At 44.4% G+C, this 23,913-nt stretch overlaps 1 protein-coding gene across 1 annotated transcript in view; it reads right to left on the reverse strand.

The window, feature by feature from the left end:
• MOCS1 (molybdenum cofactor synthesis 1) overlaps nt 1-23,913 on the reverse strand; it is an 80,559-nt gene that overhangs the window by 13,083 nt on the left and 43,563 nt on the right. Inside the window, exons 5-9 of the mRNA XM_060245063.1 lie at nt 7,777-7,838; nt 6,440-6,551; nt 5,464-5,579; nt 1,802-1,912; nt 519-639 (exon numbers count right to left, since the gene is read on the reverse strand). Of these exons, the coding sequence (XP_060101046.1) occupies nt 519-639; nt 1,802-1,912; nt 5,464-5,579; nt 6,440-6,551; nt 7,777-7,838 (522 nt within the window). The remainder of the gene's footprint in view (nt 1-518; nt 640-1,801; nt 1,913-5,463; nt 5,580-6,439; nt 6,552-7,776; nt 7,839-23,913) is intronic.

A 23,913-nucleotide genomic window follows, 5' to 3' on the forward strand; every position in this document is an offset into this window, starting at 1 on the left:
CACCCTGTGTCATTTGCATCTACTCACAAAAATCCACCTCACTCGTCTGAGAGGTATGGCAATAAAGCTCTCTCTCTCACACACACACACGCACACAAAATACAGTTCTTTTTCCCTGTGGCAATGTCACGTGTTACTGAACATGATTTTTTTCTGCCTAACCTTCCAGTATTTCAAATCTACAGACAACGTAATTATTTGCCACTTGCTGGGGTAAAAAACCCTGCAACTGGAAAATGGAAAAAATCACAAGCACCAATACCTTACCAAAATTAAACCTCATAGTGTCATGACAAAGTATTTTTATATTGCTAGGTATCTTAAAGGTCCCAGGTGGATCTAAAATGCAGGACAGAAGTATAATGTGACCCAATGCCATTTGGAGCATTTTATACTGTAATACAGTATCTTTTTCTTTGAGGGGTCCCATCAAGTCCTACATATCATGCATCCCATTATAGGCTGATGTCTGAATTTGCTCTTACATGATGGGTAGAATTCAGACTAGAATACCATACCGGCATGTTGTTTCTTTTTTCTGCTAACAGCTGCACCAATGATTTGAACCAGTTCTTCTTTTGTAGCATTGGATCGTAAATAATCCCGCAAGGACACTTCTGAATTTCCAAAAAGGCACACCTTTAAAAGAAGAAGAAGGGGGAGGAGGGGTTGGAGAGAAAAGAGTAATAGTGCTTGGCCAGATGCTAGTTCAAGGATAGGGACTGTGGTCCTTGCATGTGGAAGGCTCCAGGCTCAATCCCTTGGCAAAGTTTCTGAGGCTGCAACAATTCGGAGAGACTCTTCTCTGTTTGAGACCTTAGAAAGATGCTTTCAGTCAAAGCAAATACCAACTGAAGTGGACCGATAGTAAACAAGCAGTATTAGTGCCCTTTGAGTAACTATTCACTATGCTTTTGAACAGCTACTTTGTGTAGCAATTATCTGATTATGTGAAAGCCTTCTCTCTGGCTACTGTGTTTCTTAGGTAGTGTGAACAAATCAAACTGAAGTTTCAACCTACCAAGTTATGGACAATTGTTGACTTCTAAATCCACTCCAGGTCTTACAGATACCCAGTATCTCTGAAATCCCTGCCTTGTACATTCCCAAGTGCTAAAGTTTAGTTCAGTAATCAGGTTAAGCTGTTGAATACACTCCAACTTGATGTCAGAAAACATTAATAAGACAGTTGCTGTCATTGCTGAGTGGAGGAATGTTAGTGCCAGCATTTAACTGAAAACTAATTTTAAATATACAACAGTTTAACATGGCAGGAAGTGTTGATCATCCTTCCCTCCACCACCCCCAACAGTTTTTAGTCTGTGCAACATATGTTTGAATTGACAGATCACGCAGAGCTATGCAGAGAAACTGAATAGTGGAGGGAAAGCCCAGCTTCCACAGTCCCTAGCCACATGATTGGGAACAGCTTGCCTGTTGCCAATTTAAGATAACATAAAAAGCTAAACAGTGTGTTTAATCTCCGGCTTCTTACCAATTAGTTTTACAGCTCAAGTATGCTACATTATAAAACCAGAGACTGTGGAAAAGCTTTTCAAAAAGGAAGAACTTGGCAAAAATAAGCACAGTTGTTCCTTCAGGCAACAAAATGGGATTACAGTAGGATGCAACAGGGATGGTCACATGATGCACTGCTTATGCCTAAGAAGCATCCCTTAAATAACTCTTGGATTGGTTTTGGATGCAATTCCACCTCTGAGCATGCTTGATTCAGTTCATGTAATGAAATATTAACAGACATAAAAATACAGGGGTTGGGTCTGGAAACAACAGTGAGTACCTTCAAGTTACCATCAGCTGTAATCCTCAGACGATTACAGGAGCCACAGAAGTGCTCAGACATTGAGGTGATGAAGCTGACTTGTCCCTGAAAATCTGGCACCTTGTAAGCCTGGCGGGGCCAAGGCAGAGAGCATGAAAGAAAGCAGAGACAGCAGTTGGAATACATTACTGAGAACACTTAAGAGTCAAAGCCACCTCCCTCTCTTTCACAAACAGAAGGGATTCTCTACATTTGGAGGCAATAAACCTCAAAATAAACCTCAAACATTTGCCAGGAGGCAACATCAGGGGAAGTCCTCAGTCTTTATGCCCTGCTCTTGGCCCTCCGGAGGAATTGGTTGGTCTCTACTTGAGACAGGAAGCTGGACTACTGGTCCAATTCAGCAGGGCTCTTATGTGCTGCTCTCTTGCAGGAACTGCAGTTCTGCCAACAGAGCAGCACTTTTGGTAACCAATGCCATATGTCCAGACTGAATCGTATTATATACAATATAAGTAATAAGTATAAATAAACATAAAATTAAGCTTAATCTTAGGCCAGTTTTTAAAGGAAAAGGTCATGGTAGATTAAAGATATCCACTCACTATACATGCCTGCTTACGTGGTTCTTTCCCTGTGGTATGCCACTTTTTCACTGTGGGATAACATTACAAAGAGTGACCTTTTAACTGACATCTTCTTATATTGCCATTTCCCTGTAAAGTGTGTTTATGCTTAAAAAATGAACAAGTGGATGACTACACAGCAGCTATTCATTATCCCACCTATATGCCCTGTTCATACGCATGCTTTGTGGAGGGCAAGTCAGGCTGCCCCGTGGCATGAACACCCGTCAATAATACTTGGTACCTGTGTCACTGTTGTACTCTGGACATCCTGTGCCAGGCTTGGCCAAAAAATGGAGTCTGACTACACTTTGGACAACCTGCCCCAACTCCAAACATGCTGTAACCACTAGGCTCAGCACATACAAGCAACTAAGTATGCCTCTCTTTGACTCTGGCTAAGGTGTGGTCCCAGGACTCAGGAGCAAACACACACCTAGCTAATATAATCATCCTCTCAATCTTCAAGAAATGAATAGACTAAGACAAGTCTCTCCACCGGAATTTCAGTTCTCTCATCAAACTCTTTTGTCTCTGTCAAAAACCTACCAATGTTTTCTGTCAAATTTCAATTTCTGATTCCACCTACCTCCATCCCAGAAACTTCCCACCCACCTAATCTAACTACCCTACCATCCTTCATTCTTCTCCCAAGACTTCTCCTGCAAAAGGGCTATCAGCACCTAGTAATCACACCCAAATCCATCATCCTGGCTTCCAGAGACCCTTTGCATGTCTCAGCAACACCTATCTGCTCATCTTAGCATACACTGTCTTACAGCCACATACTCTAATCTTACATTGTTTCAAGGAAGATCCTGACCTATGCCTCAGGATACGTTTTTGGCTATTTAAAGAGTCACTCTGGACATGCTCAGTGTGTTCTGTCTTGGCGCCTTCAGACTCAAACCGCCAAATTCTGTTTGGGTACCTCCAGAGTAGAGCTCTGGCCACTCTATTGTTCTTCTCCACAGACTTCAAAACTTCACAGGTAGCTATATAGTCTTACACACACACATCCCACCAACTACATCCCCTATCTGCTCTGCTATAACCTATTTTCTGGTGTTCGTGTGTGTGTGAGTTTAATTTTCTCTGTGTGTATTTTTATTAAATTATTCTTTCAATAAAATTTCTTTTCTTTATTAAATTGGTTTGGTCATTCCAAAACCTTTCTCTCTGAAGTTATTATTGGTATACACTTTGTGGAGATTCTATTCCATAAGAGCTCTACCTGGGTCTGCTTCTGCTAAATTCCACATAAAAGGAGACCCCCCCCCCAGCATTTCTGGTAACAATTCTGGTGATATTTGAGTAAAAATGTGCTCAGATTCAAGTTAATTCAAAATACTTACAAAGAAAGTAGTTGCACTGAAAACAGCATACAACCCAAGTGAGGTTAATGTACATATTTTGGCATATGTGCAGACACCAGAAAGCCACAATTAGCTATGGATTCCAAGAGTCTACATACCACATGTACAGGCATCAAGATTCATACCTGCAAATTCATTCTGTATAATAATGAAGTGCCTTATTGCAGTATATAGACTGCTTATATGTATCCTCCAGGAAAAGCTTCAAGGTCCGCAGTTACTAAATGCAGGGTTTGAAGCACTGAAGATGTAACCAGCCAAATTATGATTTCTGTCTCTCTGTCCATCCCTTCCCTCTTAGTTGTACCTGGTTTAACTGAAGTTAAAGCTGACTTTATAATATGCTTAATTGCTTGCAAAAAAAATGGAATACTGCAATGCAAACACAATGCAGTGATGATTGAAACAATTTTATTCGTGGAAGTTTCAGTGAAATCATTTTCACTGATTTTTGAGGATGTTACTTAGGACAAAATAAAAACTGAAATTGTTTTCCCCACATGCACTATGCACTATGCATATCTGATATACATAGTTGTCTACATTTTTATAATCTTACAGGGGGAAATGCCATATCTTAATGGCCTTTATTTCAACTGCCAGCACAGGCCCATAGCTATGAAAAGCTTCTGGGGGCCCCACCCCCAACTTCCTGTTGAGGCCCCCCAACTCAGGGTCCCTGACCAGGTGGAGCAGAAAGGGAGGACAAGAGGAAGCTGTGATGGGTTTTTGTGCTGCCTCAGCCAGCTTCAAAGCCAGCTGCAAAAGCAGGAAGACCTGGTTCAAGGAGGCCACCTCTTGTCCTCTCTTCCTGCTTGGCAGCAAGTCTTCATGCTCTCGCAACCAGCTGAATATGAAAGCAGGTAGACCTGGCCTGCTGGCCCCCTCTCTCTCCTCTCTTTTGCTTTGCCAAGCAAGATGGAAGGGTGAGAGGCAGTGGGTCTTTGTGCTCTCATAGCCAGCCAGGTGTGAAAGCAGGAAGGCCCAGCCTGCAGGCTCCACCTCTCCCCTCCTGCACGACCAAGCAGGACTGGAGGGTGAGAGGTGGCAGGTCTTTGTGATTCTTACAGCCAGTTTTGAAACTGGCTGTGAAAGCAGAAAGACCCAGCCCAGGGAGGCTTCCTCTTATCCCCTCCTCCTGCTTAGCCAAGCAGGCGGGAAGGTCAAGAGGTGGCGGCTGTGGTAGCTCTTTGTGCTCTCGCAGCTGGCCAAGGAGGCCTCACCTCTCTCCCCCCTCCTGTTTGGCTGAGAGAATTGGAAGGTGAGAGGTGGTCACAAGTGGCCAACCAAAAAAATCCTGGCTCCACCCCAGGGCCAGCATGGACAAGACACATGAGTGACAGATTCATTTCAATACCCTGGGAAAGAGAGGAAATAGTCACCTTATCCTCTCATACCCAAACTAAGTTTGTAGGATATCACACCTCATTCATTCCTTTTTTGTTACCAGCCCTCAACTCAGTCTACAATCTGCATTACTTCCACATCCCTACCTCTACAACCACATAGAGTTTGGCTTCAGAACTATCTTGGATGCTGTGACTGACTTCAAGCGACTTCCTTATATAATAACTCTTTAGTTATGACAATTTTAACTGTCAGATATATGAGGTAATCTCACAGACATGGGCCCTGTACTTTGACAGCACAAGCAAAAGCAACCTAAGAGATTAAGTACCTTGGCAGTGCTAGAGGCTTCTTCACAAGGCAGCTCTTCAAATTCTGGCCATCTTTGCTTTATTGTATCCAACATCTCCTTGTAGCTCACCATTTTCTTGAAATTCCATTTATTGCCTAGAATAAGATGAATATATTAAGATCATAATATTAATTGGTGAGGGGCTATAGCTCAACTCTAAAGGACATGCTTTGCACACAGAAGGTCCAGCTATTTCTTATCTATCTCCAATGAAAAGATCTTAGGTGGCAGCTGTTAGGAAAGACCCCTCCCAGTCCAAGACCACACAGAGCTTTTGCCAGTAAGACAGAGCGCCTGACATAGAATAAGGCAGCTTCATACATTCAACCATATGTACTGGTTAGCAAGTCTGGCAACAAGGAGAGGAGGACCCAGACATTCTACAAAGCATATTTTGTAGTAAGAGAGATTTAAGCCCTGTTAACACAATGCAAAATTTGCATGTCTGATGAATTTTGAGTCAGCTACAGTAGCAAAAGGGGCCTGCAGAAGAACAGTAGTGCGAGCTTTCATACAGAGTGGCAGAGGGGAATCCGGCACAGGCTCCACTAAGGTGAATGAAAGCTGTTTTAATTTCAACACAGTTTGTGCAGGAGAAACTCCCAATGAATTCAGTCCTCTTCATCTGAGCCTGGGTTTAAACTTCAGTCTAACTACAATACTGTCAAATAAGGAATGCATAAAGCTAGTTAACAGTTTGTTTTAAATGTTCTAGCTGCCTTTATGATAAAATGTCCCAGTGTCACAAAACAGCATTACTCTGCCACCAGCTATGCCAGTGGTTCCTACTTGTATTATCCTTTTCCAAATCAAACCCTCTTAAAGGTCACAAAAACTTCTGAAGTCTGCAAGCTGACATTTCATCACTGTATTCTGGGAGAGAGAAATGGAAACTTCCTATTTTAGTACCAGTCACTCCCTCAAGCCAAGCACAACTAGAAGCTGAAATGCTCACCATCAAAAGGCATGTACTCTATGAAGCGAACATCCAGGGGCTGCTTCTCTGTAAGAGCCACAAAATCCACCAGTTCATCTTCATTGAGGCCTCTCATAACCACACAATTCACCTAGAGGAGGGGGAGAACAGCTGATTGAACATAGGCATGGACACAACATCACCTTCCTCCCACACAAATGAACATGTTAACTGAAAAAGACAATTTTTAATGAGCTATCTGGAAGAATTTTTTTTTTAAAAATCTGGGTGTTGGGAATTTATTTTGGAATGGATAGATGGAACCCACCCTGAGCCTGCTTGTGGGGAGGACAGGATACAAATGGAACAAAATAAATAAAATAAAGACTCTATACTTAAATCTGTTTTCCATTTGAGAATAAGGAATGATAATTCAAGCAACAAATTGAAAACTTAAACAAATCACAGAAATATATTTAAACAGACATTACTGATTATTAGATAAGAGAATTAAAATATAAGATCTAAAATAAAAATCTGAAAACTCCATAAAGTAAGCGTCAAACAGCATCTGCAGATGATTCTATGTTCATCCAGTACAAATCTTGATTTTGCTAATTTCCCAGTAACCCATCTCCAGTTCACTTCTTCCAGTTATTAGCTAACATGCAGTCCAACTGCAAACGTAACAAGATCTAAATACTGAAACCTCTCTCCACAATAGTAAATGTATTTGGGAAATGTTCAAGTTTGGTCAGATGCTGCAAATACCTAAAGACAGCTATACTATTTGCAGACAGTTTTAAACATGCTATCCTAAGACACATTCTCAAATATTGATTCTGACATTGAACTGGAGACGAGAAATGGAAAACACAAAGCCTGCTCCAAGCCACAAAAGCAGCCAGTGTACGACATGTACATGCCACAGGGAACAATGGGAACAATAAACAGAGGAGGCTGCCTTGTTATAAGTCAGATCATTGGCCCATCTGGTTCAGTACCATCTACTCCAACTGGCACTGGCTCTTCAAGGCCTCAGGCAGAGGTCTTTCCCAATTTTGTTACCAGATTAGCAGTAGCTGTCAATGCTGAGGGCTGCATTTGGGATATTCTGCAAATTATGTCCTCTTTGCCTGGGCAACAATTCCTCCTTGCTTAAAAAAAGGAGGGGGCACAGCCCTCTTTTCCCCAGATCAATAATTTCCAGCCCAGTATTTCAAACACTTAAAAGGTATTTTTAAATTATCAGAGAGTATACATAATTTCCACTTGTAAATGCTGCCTAGTTTCAAGGATAAGAAGGGAAAACTTCATGCATAGATCTGTGATTAATAAATTGAGCCTGAAGACTAAAAATATGGATCATATCTCACCTTAACAGGATCATATCCAAGTTCAATGGCTTTGTGGATCCCTTCCATTACCTTGTGGAATCCTAAGCAAATAATAATCACATGGGATATTGGGAGGATTAAAAAACCATACTTTTAAAAATAGTTTTTGGAATAGATTTTGGGATAATATTTAACCAGTTTAATTTAACATACATGTGTATTATAAAGAACAACCGATGTAATATTTTTTGCCGTGGAGATTATAGCACATGTCTTGGGGAAAGGAACAGAATGATGGTTGTATTGATAGTTTATTCTTCTTTTAAGATTTTGTATGTGTTGTTACTATTTGGTTCTATTTTTTTTCCTCCAATAAAAGATTTTTAAAACAGTGATCTTTTGAAATGAAGATATGGCATTGCCCTGCCATATAAACTATATCACAAACCAGGGCTTTTTCTTCTTTTTTTGCAGAAAAGGCCCAGCAGGAACTCATTTGCATATTAGACCACACACACACACACCCAATCCCAAGCCAGCTGAAACTGTGTTCCTGTGCATTCCTGCTCAAAAAAAGCCCTATCACAAACTATTTGGAATCATCTTTCCATTCAAAAAGCTGATACACTGCATGGCATGGGGCTGCCTGATGTTCCTTGAGATCATAGTACTATCTGCATAATTCTTTGGATCCTGCCTATAGTTTTGAAGTACATGATTTTGCATAGTGTCCTTGCATAAGTAAAGAAAGGACCAAATAGAATTTATCAATGTCCACATGCCAGCTTCTAGGTGGGACCAGGAGATCCCCCAGAATTACAACTCCTCTCCAGGCTACAGAGATCAGTAAAAATATTCAGGTTGCATGACCAATGTTTTTGGATTATGTTCCTGAATAGCATGAACACTGTTCAGTTGCAAACTGCTTAATATCAAAGCAGTGATAATAACATATGAATGGCCAGTTAGAAAGCTCCATTTCAATCAATCAATCATGGCATAATATCATGTTTCCTTTCTCTAACATAAGGAAATAATTGGATTCAATCCGAGTAAGCAGTAGTCAAAGTTTCAGTCGCAATGAAGGGAAGGAGTGGAGCACAGAAAATTAAAGTTTTCCTAGCCATTTTTCAAGGGGAAAAAAACATTTTTAAAACCTGTTTCCCAAGGGGAGGAAAGGTGGTAAGTTTCATCTTAAGAATACAGGAAACATTTTTGAGATAGATGTTCTTTAAACATATTCACAGTAACTAAAGTGCACTTTGGGCTGCCATGGCCTTTGGGAACTCCCAGATAGGATGAGATCAGCAAATTGTATCAGGGGTTATCTCCAGATTGCCCTCACTTCCCCCAGCATCTACACACTGTGGGGATAGCTTCATGACTATCTGACCCTATGGTACATTTTAATCCCACCCAGAGAAGCACATATCACTCTCCCATCTTTTTTTTTATTCTCACAACAACTCTGTTATTTAGGTGACAGAAAGGTGTATGACTGGCCAAGGTCACTTTGATCCTCCAAGACCACTATACCAAAATATTAACATGAGCAAGCACCTATATGATTTGTGTTTCAAGAATTCCATAATACTGAACAATTCCTGGAGCCCTTGAATACATCCCATCTCAAAACCAGAGACTGAAAATTTACAGTTAATTTTATTTACATTAGGATAATAGCTACAGAGTAGATATTTGATGGCCTGTGATGCGGAACTTGTGTGCCTATCAAAGGCATTCAGGATAATTACTACTAATTGCACTTCCATTCTGTTTGCAGCATGTATAGGGAGATCAAAGGCTGACAAGATGAGCCTCAGAGGCAGAATTTCTACCCTGCAGGGTGCCTGTTAAGTCAACAGAACGTTTTCTAGTAGAGGAGGATGAGCATATGTGAAAATACAAGTGGACCCTCTGAACCTATTTCTGAGAATTGTCCCTTAGTTACTGCTTATCCCTTTAGAACAGCAACTCAGGCTGTTTGGAAATGCTCCACAGGGAGCTTTTCTGCACCCTCAGTGTTATTGCTGTTTCTCAATAAGTTGAATCTCCAACTTTGTAGCACCCCTTCTGCAAAAGGGCATTTATTTGGGGGGACTTTTTCTTGAATTTGGATCCAACCCTCCCCATGTGTTCGGCACTTCCTTTTAAAAAGACGGTGTGAAGCTATGTTGTCATGTTCTTCATCAGCAGTGGAATCTCCTCTTTTTTGTGCATAACATTACAATATCTTTAACATTGCAAAAAAAAAAAAGGCTGGATGTATCATGGGGAACAGCACTGCTGCCACCATTTCAAAGGTCTCCCCTGCTCCTCCTTAGTCATCAACTAAGAAAATGGCCAGCGAAGATTCCCACAAAATCCAAATGAAAATGGTACTTCGTTTGTAGATACATCAATTCATAAGTGTTATTGAATAATTATGAAGCATAAAAACATGGCACAAGTTGAGTTTCCATGATTATCAAATCAATTACATAATTCCATTATCTCCAGATGTTTAAAAGACTGAATTGTCATCAAACACACCAGGAGGTATAAAGGAAAAGGGGTGGGGTAAATGAAGAAACAAATACAAGCACAAGGTGACCAAAAAAAAAAAAAAGAGGAACTTCATGGATGGATAACTGCAAGGAGAAAGCTACATTAAACCTCACGGCTCATTTTGTCCCTGGGTTACAGCACAATTATATTAAGTTTAAAAAAATCAGTGTCATAACACAAAACTACGCTTAAAGATCAGTCTGTTGTTCAGGGGGACAGGAGCAGGATGTTCATGTGATGCTAACACCACAAAAGGGGCAGTGGGCAACAAAATTCAATATCAGGAATTCCACACTTGAAAACTGCAAGTTAATTCTTGGAGGGGAAAAAAATCATGGGATCTGGAAAATGCGGGGTAATGGGGCAGTAAATTCAGAGCTACTCCTGGAGAAGCCAAAAATTGTGTGGAAAGTTTTACAAACACAGATTATTTAAGAACACCAATGCAGCAGTTTCTATGTGTGCAGAAATCGTTTCAGGCACACTTCTCTAGAACTCTTAGCAAAGCCAATGCTGTGCTAGAAGGATTAATCCATTCTCATCCCATAGGAAAGGAACATATCTATGAGACATTGTTATTGGGGAGAAGGCAGAGAGCAAAACAGAGATCACCAAACTTCCCACCAGCACTAAGCCTCCAAATCCCAAAGCCAGAAGGCAACATCAAGGGAAGGCCTTGGCCTCTATGCCCTGTTGTTGGCCATCCAGAGGAACTGGCTGGCCACTGTGTGAGACAGGATGCTGGACTAAATGGAGCAGTGATCTGATCCAGCAGGACTCTTCATATGTTAACAGGAAGAATAATTTTGAGTGCGCAGAAACAGTAATAAAACTAAAAGAAACTAAAATAAAAGTTTATTATGCTTTCTTCCTGTGCCTCTGAAAGTCTATGACATCAGCTGCAAAGTCAACTTTCATACTGACACTGTAAAGATGAAGTTTATATATGGCAGCCAGAAGCATAACATACTATGTGACAAATGTTTTGGAGTATGCTCCTAAGTAGACTGTTTAGAGAGGAGGAAGACATTTTTTCATCTACTGAGTCCTCCTCTTATTTCTGCATTCAACAATTAGCAGTGATCATGACTTATCAATAATTGAACTTAGTTACCAACCTCCAGGTGGGGCCTGGAGATCTCATAGAATGACAGGTGATCTCCAGACAACAGAGATCAGTTCCCCTGGAGAAAATGGCTGCTATACTCCTGCTGAAAACCCCCTTCCCAAACCCCACCCTCCCTAGCCTCTACCTTCAAACCTTCAGGAATTTCCTGCTCGAGAATTGATAATTAGATGGGCCATTGGCCTGATCCAACATGGCTTCTCTTATGTTAACCCTACCCCTCAAAAGTTTTGGGAAGGCAACACATCTTAACAGCTTCCAGACTCCAATCCATAAGAATTCATATAATTTACAAAGCTCTTGTTGGGTCAGAATTTTAGAACAGCAAAGCAATTTGGAGTCCCTTGTGCTTGATTGCCAGTTCTATCCATTTAACCAAATTATGATTCTATGTCTGGCAATACATGCAGAATTACTTTCTTCAACAGTGGAGTGATGGAGTATTATTAGTTTTACTTGACCTGTATTTGAACATGATACATTTTCTGAATTTTAATATATTGATCAAATATAGACTGTCATCAAAAGTTTCTCCATGTATTCAAAGGTTTGCCTATGCAGTACACTCCATATTTAGAATCAGCTAAATATAAGCATAATGAAAATATGCAAACATCTTGAATCCATCAAAGTTATTTTTCTATTTCTACTGACTGAGGTTTTTTTTTTAAAGTACAGTTGATTTAACTGATACTGCTCTACCCTCTAGTGGCTAAAGAGAGGCACTGAGTCGAAATTGCTTTCAAAAGACTTGTTTCAGCTTTGCTGTTCATGTGATTTTGAAATATTAATCACACTCCAATGCTGCTTATCATTGCTGTGAAAATATTATCTGTCTTTTAACTGTAAACAGCCATTTCTGAGTAGAAAAAGGCTTACTCTATATCTATATGAATACCATTTAAGGCAAAATTAGACATTATGGCAATTTAAGAGCTGACCAAGCCATTTAAGAATGCTGAAGGCCCTAAAAGAGTGTTTTGGCACATGGAGGAGGGGAGAAAGAAGATCGCCTGATCCCACCATGCTGTGGGCTCTATTGAGATCAGAACCTTGTAGTATTTTTAAATAGCAGAGTTTGGCTGAAAAATGGCATTGGCTTTCACAGGTCAGATATAATGTCTAGCTTGGCCCTTAGATCAAAACAGGGACAGCTACACATTCACTAGAATTTTTATATCATTCAAAAATTAAACTGGATTGGTTCTCAACACCTCCAGTGGAGAAGTTACAGAAGGTGTTCTGTAAATACAGGTTCTGAAACCATACAATATATTGCTCCCATCTTCGATTAATAAACAGGGGCAATCATACCAATAAAACTTTTTTGATTGCCAACAACAACAAAGGTCAACTGAATTCTAGCTACATTTGCTTTGGCTGCCAACAAAAATAATTCATACATTGACAAAGGTTTATTATAAATTGGATGTTTCAACGTGTTATCAAGTGATACTTCAATTTTATGCTGAAGAGCTTTTTTTTAAGTTTTAAAACTGATATTGATGTTGAAATGTTTATTGTTATGTTATTGTTTAGCCCAGATGTCAAACTTACAGCCCGTGGGACACAACTGGCCCAATCAGGGCTTTAATCAGGCCTGCAGCTCTTTCCCCCCCCCTCCCCCTCCTGTCTTCACCATTTGAACCTCTGAGGCTGCCAAAGTTTCCAGCTCCTTCTTCCTTGTCTTTGCAGGCTGAAGCAGGAAGCTCTTCTGCACTTGCAAAGCGGCAAAGAAAATGTGGAATGGATTAAGGTCTCTGCATTCAGATAGATTACTCTGGGACTGGAATAACAGCCCCCAGAGTAGAATGACGATCCCTAGCAAAAGAATCTGTGTTCTGGGACTGGAAAGACAGTCCCCAGAGTGAAATGATAGTTCCTGGGAGTAGCAGCAGCATTCTGAGAATGGAATTCCACTTGGAGGCCCTCATCCAATCCCAGAACATTTCTGCCACTCCCAAGGATTGTCATTTCACTCTGGGGGCTGTCATTTCAATCCCAGAGTAGTCTATCTGGGACCAGATACCTTAATGAAAAATCTATTCCATGTTTTCATGCAACTTTGTGCTACAATATATTTCAATGGAGTGGAGCTTGAGTAGTTTCACTTTCCAGTGTTTGTACGGCTAGTTGAAGCTGTTGCTTACTGCAGTTGTCTCCTCGCAAATAAAGGTTTGATGCTTTGAGCCAGGTTGTCTCTGCTGAATGAACTTGAGAAGTTGTGCCTAGTGAGTATAACCTGGGAACACACAGCCAAAGGGGGATATTACACTGGAGAGTCATTGCCAATCTGAGTAGACCTGGAGTGGGGGGAGAAGCTTGCATTGCTAAGCCATTTCATGTTTTCCTAGATTTAGAGCATTTTTTATTTTTAGTTCTTGCTGTGATCCTTGTGCTTTTTCTTGATGCTTTATTTTAAAAATTGCATTGCCAAATCCCACTATTCCCCCACCTGTTCATTTTAGACAAAGTATTGCAGGAGTTTCAAGCATGTTTGTAAGTAAAATGATAACTTCAATTGTGTTTGTCTGAATCCTTTATAAAGTTTATATTTCTACTACCTGACATTACATTTTATGACACAAAGTCCATTTATGTCAGATCTAGCCTTCGTAACAAAAGACTCTGACACCTCAAGGTGGCCATTTTCAGTAGGAGAAATGAATATAAGAGAAGCCATGTTGGATCAGGCCAGTGGCCCATCCAGTCCAACACTCTGTATCACACAGTGGCCAAAAACCCCAAGTATCATCAAGAGGTCCATCAGTGGGGCAAAGACACTAGAAGCCCTCCCACTATGTCCCCCCACAAGCACCAAGAATACAGAGTACCACTGCCCCAGACAGAGAGTTCCAAAAATAAGCTATGGCTAATAGTAAGTAAGTAAGTAAGTAAGTAAAATTTTATTTATATCCCGCCCTCCCCCGCCAAGCAGGCTCAGGGCGGCTAACAACAGCAAAATAATAATGCATTTAACAAAACATTAAATTAACCCCAAACCGATTAATACATTAGTTAAAACAGTTACTAAGTCTAAAAACATTAAGTTAAATCTGACAGTACCATTATTAATCGACGCTATGCCTGTCAATTTGTGTAATGATGGCGGATCTTCAGACTGGACCATTTTGATGTTTCTTTGTGGACTTGGTCAGCCGTTCATGAATGCCTGTTTGAAAAGGGTGGTCTTGCAGGCCCTGCGGAACTGATCAAGGTTCCGCAGGGCCCGCACCTCCTCTGGGAGTTGATTCCACAAACATGGGGCCGCGGTAGAGAAGGCCCGTGCATAGGTAGTCCGAAGTTTAACTTCTTTTGGCCCAGGGGTGGTCAATCTGTTTTTACCTACTGACCTCAGTGCTCTCTGGGGCTCATACGGGGAGAGACGGTCCCTCAGGTAGGTCGGTCCTCGGCCATATAGGTAGGTCGGTCCTCGGCCATAATAGCCACTAATGGACCTCTGCTCCCAGTCTCCTGGGAGACAAAGAAACATCAATCTTTCATTGAAATCTGCCTCCATTCCTGAGGACTGGAAGGTAGCAAATGTCACCCCCATCTTTAAAAAGGGTTCCAGAGGAGATCCGGGAAATTACAGGCCAGTCAGTCTGACTTCAATACCAGGAAAGTTGGTAGAAACCATTATCAAGGACAGAATGAGTAGGCACATTGATGAACACGGGTTATTGAGGAAGACTCAGCATGGGTTCTGCAAGGGAAGATCTTGCCTCACTAACCTGTTACATTTCTTTGAGGGGGTGAACAAACATGTGGACAAAGGCGACCCGATAGATGTTGTTTACCTTGACTTCCAGAAAGCTTTTGATAAAGTTCCTCATCAAAGGCTCCTTAGAAAACTTGAGAGTCATGGAGTAAAAGGACAGGTCCTCTTGTGGATCAAAAACTGGCTTAGTAATAGGAAGCAGAGAGTCAGTATAAATGGGCAGTCTTCGCAGTGGAGGACGGTAAGCAGTGGGGTGCCGCAGGGCTCGGTACTGGGTCCCATGCTCTTTAACTTGTTCATAAATGATTTAGAGTTGGGAGTGAGCAGTGAAGTGGCCAAGTTTGCGGATGACACTAAATTGTTCAGGGTGGTGAGAACCAGAGAGGATTGTGAGGAACTCCAAAGGGATCTGTTGAGGCTGGGTGAGTGGGCGTCAACGTGGCAGATGCGGTTCAATGTGGCCAAGTGCAAAGTAATGCACATTGGGGCCAAGAATCCCAGCTACAAATACAAGTTGATGGGGTGTGAACTGGCAGAGACTGACCAAGAGAGAGATCTTGGGGTCGTGGTAGATAACTCACTGAAAATGTCAAGACAGTGTGCGTCTGCAATAAAAAAGGCCAACGCCATGCTGGGAATTATTAGGAAGGGAATTGAAAACAAATCAGCCAGTATCATAATGCCCCTGTATAAATCGATGGTGCGGTCTCATTTGGAGTACTGTGTGCAGTTCTCGTCGCCGCACCTCAAAAAGGATATTATAGCATTGGAGAAAGTTCAGAAAAGGGCAACTAAAATGATTAAAGGGCTGGAACACCTTCCCTATGAAGAAAGGTTGAAACGCTTAGGGCTCTTTAGCTTGGAGAAACGTCGACTGCGGGGTGACATGATAGAGGTTTACAAGATAATGCATGGGATGGAGAAAGTAGAGAAAGAAGTACTTTTCTCCCTTTCTCACAATACAAGAACTCGTGGGCATTCGATGAAATTGCTGAGCAGAAAGGTTAAAACGGATAAAAGGAAGTACTTCTTCACCCAAAGGGTGATTAACATGTGGAATTCACTGCCACAGGAGGTGGTGGCGGCCACAAGTATAGCCACCTTCAAGAGGGGTTTAGATAAAAATATGGAGCACAGGTCCATTAGTGGCTATTAGCCACAGTGTATGTGTGTATATAAAATTTTTTGCCACTGTGTGACACAGAGTGTTGGACTTGATGGGCCGTTGGCCTGATCCAACATAGCTTCTCTTATGTTCTTATGTTCCTCTTGAAGCTGGCTATGCTTGTAGCCGCCACCACCTCCTGTGGCAAAGAATTCCATGTTTATCACCCTTTGGGTGAAGTGCTTCCTTCTATCAGTTCTAAGCCAGCTGCTCAGCAATTTCATTGAATGGCTACGAGTTCTCGTATTGTGCGAAAGGAAGAAAAGTACTTCTTTTTATGCCTTCTCTATCCCATGTATAATCTTGTAAACCTCTATCATGTCACCCTTCAGTCATCATTTCTCCAAGCTAAAGAGCCCCAAGCATTTTAACCTTTCTTCATAGGGAAAGTGTTCGAACCCTTTAATCATTCTAGTTGCCCTTTTCTGCACTTTTCCCAATGCTATAATATCTTTTTTGAGGTGCGGTGACCAGAATAGTACCCAGTATTCCAAATGAGGCCACACTATCGATTTATACAGGGGCATTATGATACTGGCTGATTTTTTTTCAATTTCCTTCCTAATAATTCCCAGCATGGCATTGGCCTTTTTTATTGCAACTGCATAATGTTGCGACATTTTCAGTGACATTTTGCCACGACCCCAAGATCTCTCTCTTGGTCAGTCTCTACCAGTTCACACCCCATCAACTTGTATTTATAGTTAGGATTTTTGGCCACAACTTTGCACTTGGCCACATTGAACCTCATTTGCCACATTGACGTCCACTTGCCCAGCTTCGACAGATCCCTTTGGAGTGCCTCACAATCCTCTCTGCTTCTCACCACCCTGAACAATTTAGCGTTATCCGCAAACTTAGCCACTTCACTGCTTACTCCCAACTCCAAATCATCAATGAACAAGTTAAAAAGCATCGGACCCAGTACTGAGCCCTGCGGCACCCCACTGCTTACCATGCTCCACTGAGAAAATTGCCCATTTATATTCACTCTCCGTTTCCTATTAATTAGCCAGGTTTTGATCCACAAGAGGACTTGTCCTTTTACCTCATGACTTATTGAGCTTCTTAAATCTTCGTTCGCGAAGTCAAGCCGAGAGAGAGATCGAGTCTCCTGCCTAGCAGCCTAAATTTTTCCTCAAGGGCCTCACAACTGCTTTTCCCCACATCGTTGGTGCCAAGATGCACCACAACCACTGGCCCCTCCCCAGCACTGTCTATCAGCCTATCTACAACACATGTAATGTCCACTACCTTCGCACCAGGCAGGCAAGTCACCATATGGTCAGTGTGCAGTTTTGCCACCCAGCTGTCTACTTGCCTAAGGATCAAATCACCAACTACCAAGACTCCCCCGCCCTGCCCAGGGATGGTTCCTTGGTGTGAAAGGATACCCGCTCACCAACTGAAGAAGAGGTCCCTTCTATGGGTGCATTCCCCTTATCCTCAGCATGGTGCCGTTCCCTCTCGACCCTCATGCTCCCTGGCAGCAATAGGGCTGACATGTTCGGAGTGGGGTTCATCTATCAAGTCCTCAAGAGTCTTCTCCGAGTGCCCAATTGACTGTCTCTGCTTCTCCCAGTCAGCCACCTGACTGACTGATCTGACTTCAGCTTTTCATCTCCCCTCAACTGCAGCTCTTCTTCAGAGTGGAGAGTCAGAACTGAAGCATCTTACATCATTCTCCTCTCTCCCCCCCCCTTTTGATCTGCACAACAACCATGAGGTTGGTTAGGCTTGAAAGTCCATGACTGGTCTCAAATCACCCAGTCAGCTTCCATAGCAAGAACCTGGGTCTGGCAGACCCTGCTCTAAAGTGCTAACTGCGATGCCACATTGGCTGCCATAGAGGTGCTGCTGCTAAACAGGAGCAAGCAGCCAGGCCTACGTAAGTCACGCCAGGATTTCCATCTCTCTCTGCGTCTTGCTTTCCCTCCATTTCTCTCTCTGTGCATCTGGTCTGTTGCCACAGGATGCCAATTCCACCCCCCCCCCCATTTCCAGAGGAGAATAGGGAGGAGTCCTCAGCCAGTTAAGGGGAGCCTTTCTCTGGATGTTTCCCTCCTCCTCTGTCTGCCTGCTGCAGAAAGAGTTTCTTTCTCTCCTCTGTGAATCAGTGAGACAGGTGGCTCAGCCAATAGGAGAGTAGGTAGAGACAGTAAGTAGAGACAGTGACCAAGTGCAAAGTAATGCACATTGGGGCCAAGAATCCCAGCTACAAATACAAGTTGATGGGGTGTGAACTGGCAGAGACTGACCAAGAGAGAGATCTTGGGATCATGGTAGATAACTCACTGAAAATGTCAAGACAGTGTGCGATTGCAATAAAAAAGGCCAACGCCGTGCTGGGAATTATTAGGAAGGGAATTGAAAACAAATCAGCCAGTACCATAATGCCCCTGTATAAATCCATGGTGCGGTCTCATTTGGGATACTGTGTACTATTCTGGTCACCACACCTCAAAAAGGATATTATAGCATTGGAAAAAGTCCAGAAAAGGGCAACTAGAATGATTAAAGGGTTGGAACACTTTCCCTATGAGGAAAGGTTAAAACGCTTGGGGCTCTTTAGCTTGGAGAAACGTCGACTGCGGGGTGACATGATAGAGGTTTACAAGATTATGCATGGGATGGAGAAAGTAGAGAAAGAAGTACTTTTTTCCCTTTCTCACAATACAAGAAGTGGGCATTCATTGACATTGCTGAGCAGTCAGGTTAAAACGGATAAAAGGAAGTACTTCTTCACCCAAAGGGTGATTAACATGTGGAATTCATTGCCACAGGAGGTGGTGGCTACAAGCATAGACAGCTTCAAGAGGGGGTTAGATAAAAATATGGAGCAGAGGTCCATCAGTGGCTATTATCCACGGTGTGTGTGTGTATATATATATATAATTTTTTTGGCCACTGTGTGACACACAGTGTTGGACTGGATGGGCCATTGGCCTGATCCAACATGGCTTCTCTTATGTTCTTAAGTGCCAGAACTAAGGTTGATTGCCTTTTACTGACAGAATCAGTTTTGCTGGCTAGCAACAGCCACAGGCAGGAGAGAGGAGTGAACTGAACCAGTGGCATGCAACTACTCTTGATTGAAGGTTTGATGACGGGTCAAAGGTTGATGCACCACAGTCCCAACCAATGAGGGAGCTCTGATTTGCCAAGATGAAAGGGGTTTTATTATATAGATAGGATAACATATAGAGGTAAGTATGAAGAAGATGATGATATTGGATTTATATCCCACCCTATACTCTGAATCTCAGAAGCCTCAGAGCAGTCACAATCTCCTTTACCTTCCCCTCCCACAGCAGACAGGTGGAGCTAAGAGAGGCAGGTGGAGCTAAGAGAGCTTTTTACAGCAGCTGCCCTTTCAAGGACAACTCCTGTGAGAGCTATGGCTGACCCAAGGCTATTCCAGCAGCTTCAAGTGGAGAAGTGGGGAATCAAGCCCAGTTCTCCCAGATAAGAGTCCACGCACTTAACCACTACACCAAACTGGCTGTATAAACAAGTATGAGTTTAGAATGTAGAAATGTAAGAAAAGTTTTAGAATTCAGAGGTTAGGTGAAAGCAAAGCCTAATCTAAGTTGCGCTCCCTACGAGGCAGGAAAAGAACTGAAGAAGGTAACATCCATGAGCTGGGGACAAGAAGTTGAAAATTTGTTCCTGCCTCCCACCAAGATGTCCTCAGCCTCAGAGGTAGAATGTTTCTAGTTTTTACCATTTGAAGGTTTCTACCATTCAGATCCTGATTATCTCTTCCTTTTCTGTGAATTTATTCTGAATTCTCTGGGACTCCTACTTGATATTCCTACCCCTGTGTTACTTCATTTATCTGAAACAGCCCCCTAGCCCCTCTTTGCCAAACTATGTCCCATAAATCCTTTCAAGAATCATAACCCATCACCTGCAGAAAAGGCTATTACAGAGGTCCACACCACCCACTTTTAAAACACTCACCTACTCTTTCTTTCCAGCCCTTTATAACATCCCTTCCTCTGCTCCGTTTGTGTCTTGTGCCTTTTGCCTAACACAATGACACTGCTAAAGACAGGTTGCTTACCTGTAACTGTAGATCTTCGAGTGGTCATCTGTGCAGTCACACTTGTGGGATACTGCGCCTGCGCGGGTCCCCGATCGGTATCTGTAAGAAGCCCGGGAATTTTCCGCGGTCGGCGCCACTGGGCATGCGCAGGCGTCCCATTGCGCACGCCCAACGGCGCCACCGCGGTAATCCCGCCAGTTCCTTCATGACCGCTGAAAAAAAAGCCCCCCATAAGAGGGAGACCGTCAGCAGTGGGGAAGGAGGGCGGGTAGTGTGACTGCACAGATGACCACTCGAAGATCTACAGTTACAGGTAAGCAACCTGTCTATCTTCTTCGTGGTCTCTGTGCATCACACTTGTGGGAGATTAGCAAGCAAGGCGTACCTGGAGGTGGGAAGACGGTCAACCGGAGACGACAGATTGCAGCACCGCAGTCCCCAACCGAGTCCTCTGCTGAGCATGCACGTCCAGCGCGTAGTGCTTCATGAAGGCATGCGGGGAGGACCAGGTAGCAGCTTTGCAGACGTCCGCCAAGGATACGCCTTTCAGGAACGCCACCGATGTCGCCATTGCTCTGGTGGAGTGTCCTCGAACAGGTCCCGGCAGCGGCCTCTTTGCTAGGAGGTAACAGGTCTTGATGGTCTCCGTCAGCCACTTCGAGAATCGCTGTGAAGAGATCCTAGACCCTAGCCTGGGCGAAGTATATGAGACGAACAGCTCTTGGTCCCTGCGAAAGGCTTTAGAGCGCTTTAGGTAAAAAAGTAAGGCACGCCTGACGTCTAGGGAGTGCAGTCTCCGCTCCTCGTCCGAGGAGGGGTTAGGGAAGAAGGTGGGTAGGCAAACCTCAAGATTGAGGTGGAATTGGGAGGGTACCTTGGGGAGGAAGTTGATATCTGGGGCCAGGGAGACACCAGATTCTGTAAAAGCTAGGTAGGGGTAGTCACAGCGCATCGCCGTGAGTTCCCCCACGCGACGAGCAGAGGTGATGGCCACGAGGAAGGCAGTCTTCCAGGACAGGAGCTGCAGAGAGCACGTGGCCATAGGTTCAAAGGGACGCCTGGTTAGCATGTCTAGGACCAGAGTCAAGTCCCACAGCTGAGTGGGAGGTCTAGATGGTGGATGTAGTCTAAATAGTCCCCTCATAAACTTTTTGGACTGAGGGTGGGCGAAAACTGAGTATCCGCCCACAGGGTCGTGAAAGGCAGATATTGCTGCCAAGTAGACCTTGATGGACGAGAAGACTAGGCCTGCGTCGACTAGAGACAATAGGAAGTCGAAGATTGCCGGCAGGCCTGCCCTCTGTGGTGTGCCTGGCCGGTCGGCCAGAAAGTTGGAGAATTTCTTCCACTTTCTATCGTAGGAAGCCCTGGTAGAGGGTTTTCTGCTATTTAGCAGGACTTCCTGGACCCTGCTGGAGAAGTCTAGGGGTCTATGAGCCACGCTGTCAGTTTCAGGTGTGGCACATTGTGGTGCAGCACTAGCCCCCCTTGAGATGACAGGAGGTCTGGGTCCGCTGGGAAGTGGTAGAAGTTCCTCCCTGACATGCGTAGTAGGGAGAAGAACCAGTTCTGACGTGGCCACCAGGGGGCCACTAGGATGCAGCGTGGCCTGTCCCTGGCTATCTTGTTGAGTACCCTCGTCAAAAGGGGGAGGGGCGGAAAGAGATAGAGAAAGCGGCCCTCCCAGGAGATGAGAAGGCCGTCCCCGAGGGATGCCGGGTCGGCACCCCCTCTGGAGCAGAAACTGGGACACTTCTTGTTGTGTGCTGTGGCGAAGGCGTCCAGCTGAGGGTAACCCCACAGCTGGAAGACTGGCTGCAGGAAGCGCCACTGGAGTTCCCACTCGTGCGGTGAGGCCCCCCCTCTGCTCAGGGAGTCCGCCTGTATGTTGAGGACCCCTGGGAGGTGCGCGGCCTTGACGAAGATGTCCTGCTGGATGCATTCCGCCCATAAGTCCATTGCCAGTGCGCAAAGGCGACGGGACACTGTTCCACCCTGTCTGTTGATGTATGCCAGGGCGGTGGTGTTGTCTGTGAGCAGAGCCACCGTCTTCCCCGTCAGCTTCGGGCGGAATGAACGCAGAGCAAAGTGGATTGCTAACAGTTCCAGGTAGTTTATGTGTTGCAGGGCCAGCTTGGGTGGCCACTGGCCCCCCACGCACAGTCCTTCCATGTGAGCGCCCCATCCCCACTGGGAAGCGTCCGTGGTGATGGTCACTGTGGGGGCCGGAAGGTGGAAGGGCGCTCCTTGGCAGATGTTGTCCTTTGACCCCCACCAGTGAAGCGAGTGGAGCGCCATGGGGGGAATAGTGAACCTCTTTCGAGGTGAGTCCCTGGTTGGGCGGAACTGACGTAGGAACCATAGCTGCATGTTCCTCATCCTCAGTTTCGCGAAGAGAAGCACGCTTGTCGTCGCTGCCATCAGGCCCAGCATCCGCTGGATCTGTTTGACTGTGCCCCATCCCTGCCTCTGGAGCAATTGTACAGAGCTGGTAATGTCTTTTGCCCTTTGGGCGGGTAAGAACGCTCGGTGCAGGTTTGTATCCAGCACTGCTCCTATAAACTGCACTGACCTTGATGGGGTGAGTTTCGATTTTTCTAGGTTGACCTGTAGGCCCAGGGCATCCAGGAGGCGTAGCGTGGACGTGATGTGAGCAGATAGGCTTTCCCTTGAACTGGCTACCAGGAGCCAGTCGTCTATGTATGGGAAGACCATCACCCCTTGTAGCCTGAGGTGGGCAGCCACTACGCTCATCATTTTTGTAAACACCCTGGGTGCTGTGGAAAGTCCGAATGGTAGGGCCGTGAACTGGAAGTGCTGTGGGCCTACCGCAAACCTTAGAAACCGTCTGAACTCTGGGTGGATGCTGATGTGGAAATAGGCATCCTTGAGATCTAGGGTGGCCATCCAATCGCCTTGGTTGATGAGGGGCAGGATGGATTGCAGTGTGGACATCCGGAACTTGCGGTATAGGATGAACTTGTTCAGATTCCGAAGGTCCATGATGGGTCTCAGTCCCCCATCCCTCTTGGGAACCAGGAAGTAACGGGAGTAGAAACCCCCGGGACTGTCCTCTGGAGGTACTTCCTCTATGGCTTGTTTCTGAAGGAGGGTGGCCACCTCTGCCAGCAGCGGTGGGGAGGGGGGGGTGGTAACCACCACGGACTGGTTTGGAATCTGAGCAAAGTCTAATTTGTAGCCCTCTTTGATGATGGAGAGAGCCCACCTGTCTGAGGAGACCTGCTCCCAGGCAGGGAGGAAGGGGCGGAGGCGGATGGTGCAGCGGGCAGGGGCGACGATGCGTGGGACAGAAAAGTCAAAGTCCCTGCTTGGAGGGGCGGGCACCCTTAGGTTTGCCTGAATGCTGGGTGGTGTAGCGCCCCCTGTTAGTGTTATTGCCCGAATAGGCCTGCTTGTCGGGCTGCGAAGGGCGTGGGCGCCACTGTTGGTCTGTGGACGGCTTGTGGGAGGGTTTCCTAGTCCAGGATCTACTCCACTGTCTAGCCCTGGGCTGTCTGGAGGGTGCCTGCACTCCCAGGCTCTTGGAGATCTTAAGGTTCTTATCTAGT

This window comes from Heteronotia binoei, chromosome 1 (assembly GCF_032191835.1).
Source record: "Heteronotia binoei isolate CCM8104 ecotype False Entrance Well chromosome 1, APGP_CSIRO_Hbin_v1, whole genome shotgun sequence".
Lineage (NCBI taxonomy): Eukaryota > Metazoa > Chordata > Lepidosauria > Squamata > Gekkonidae > Heteronotia > Heteronotia binoei.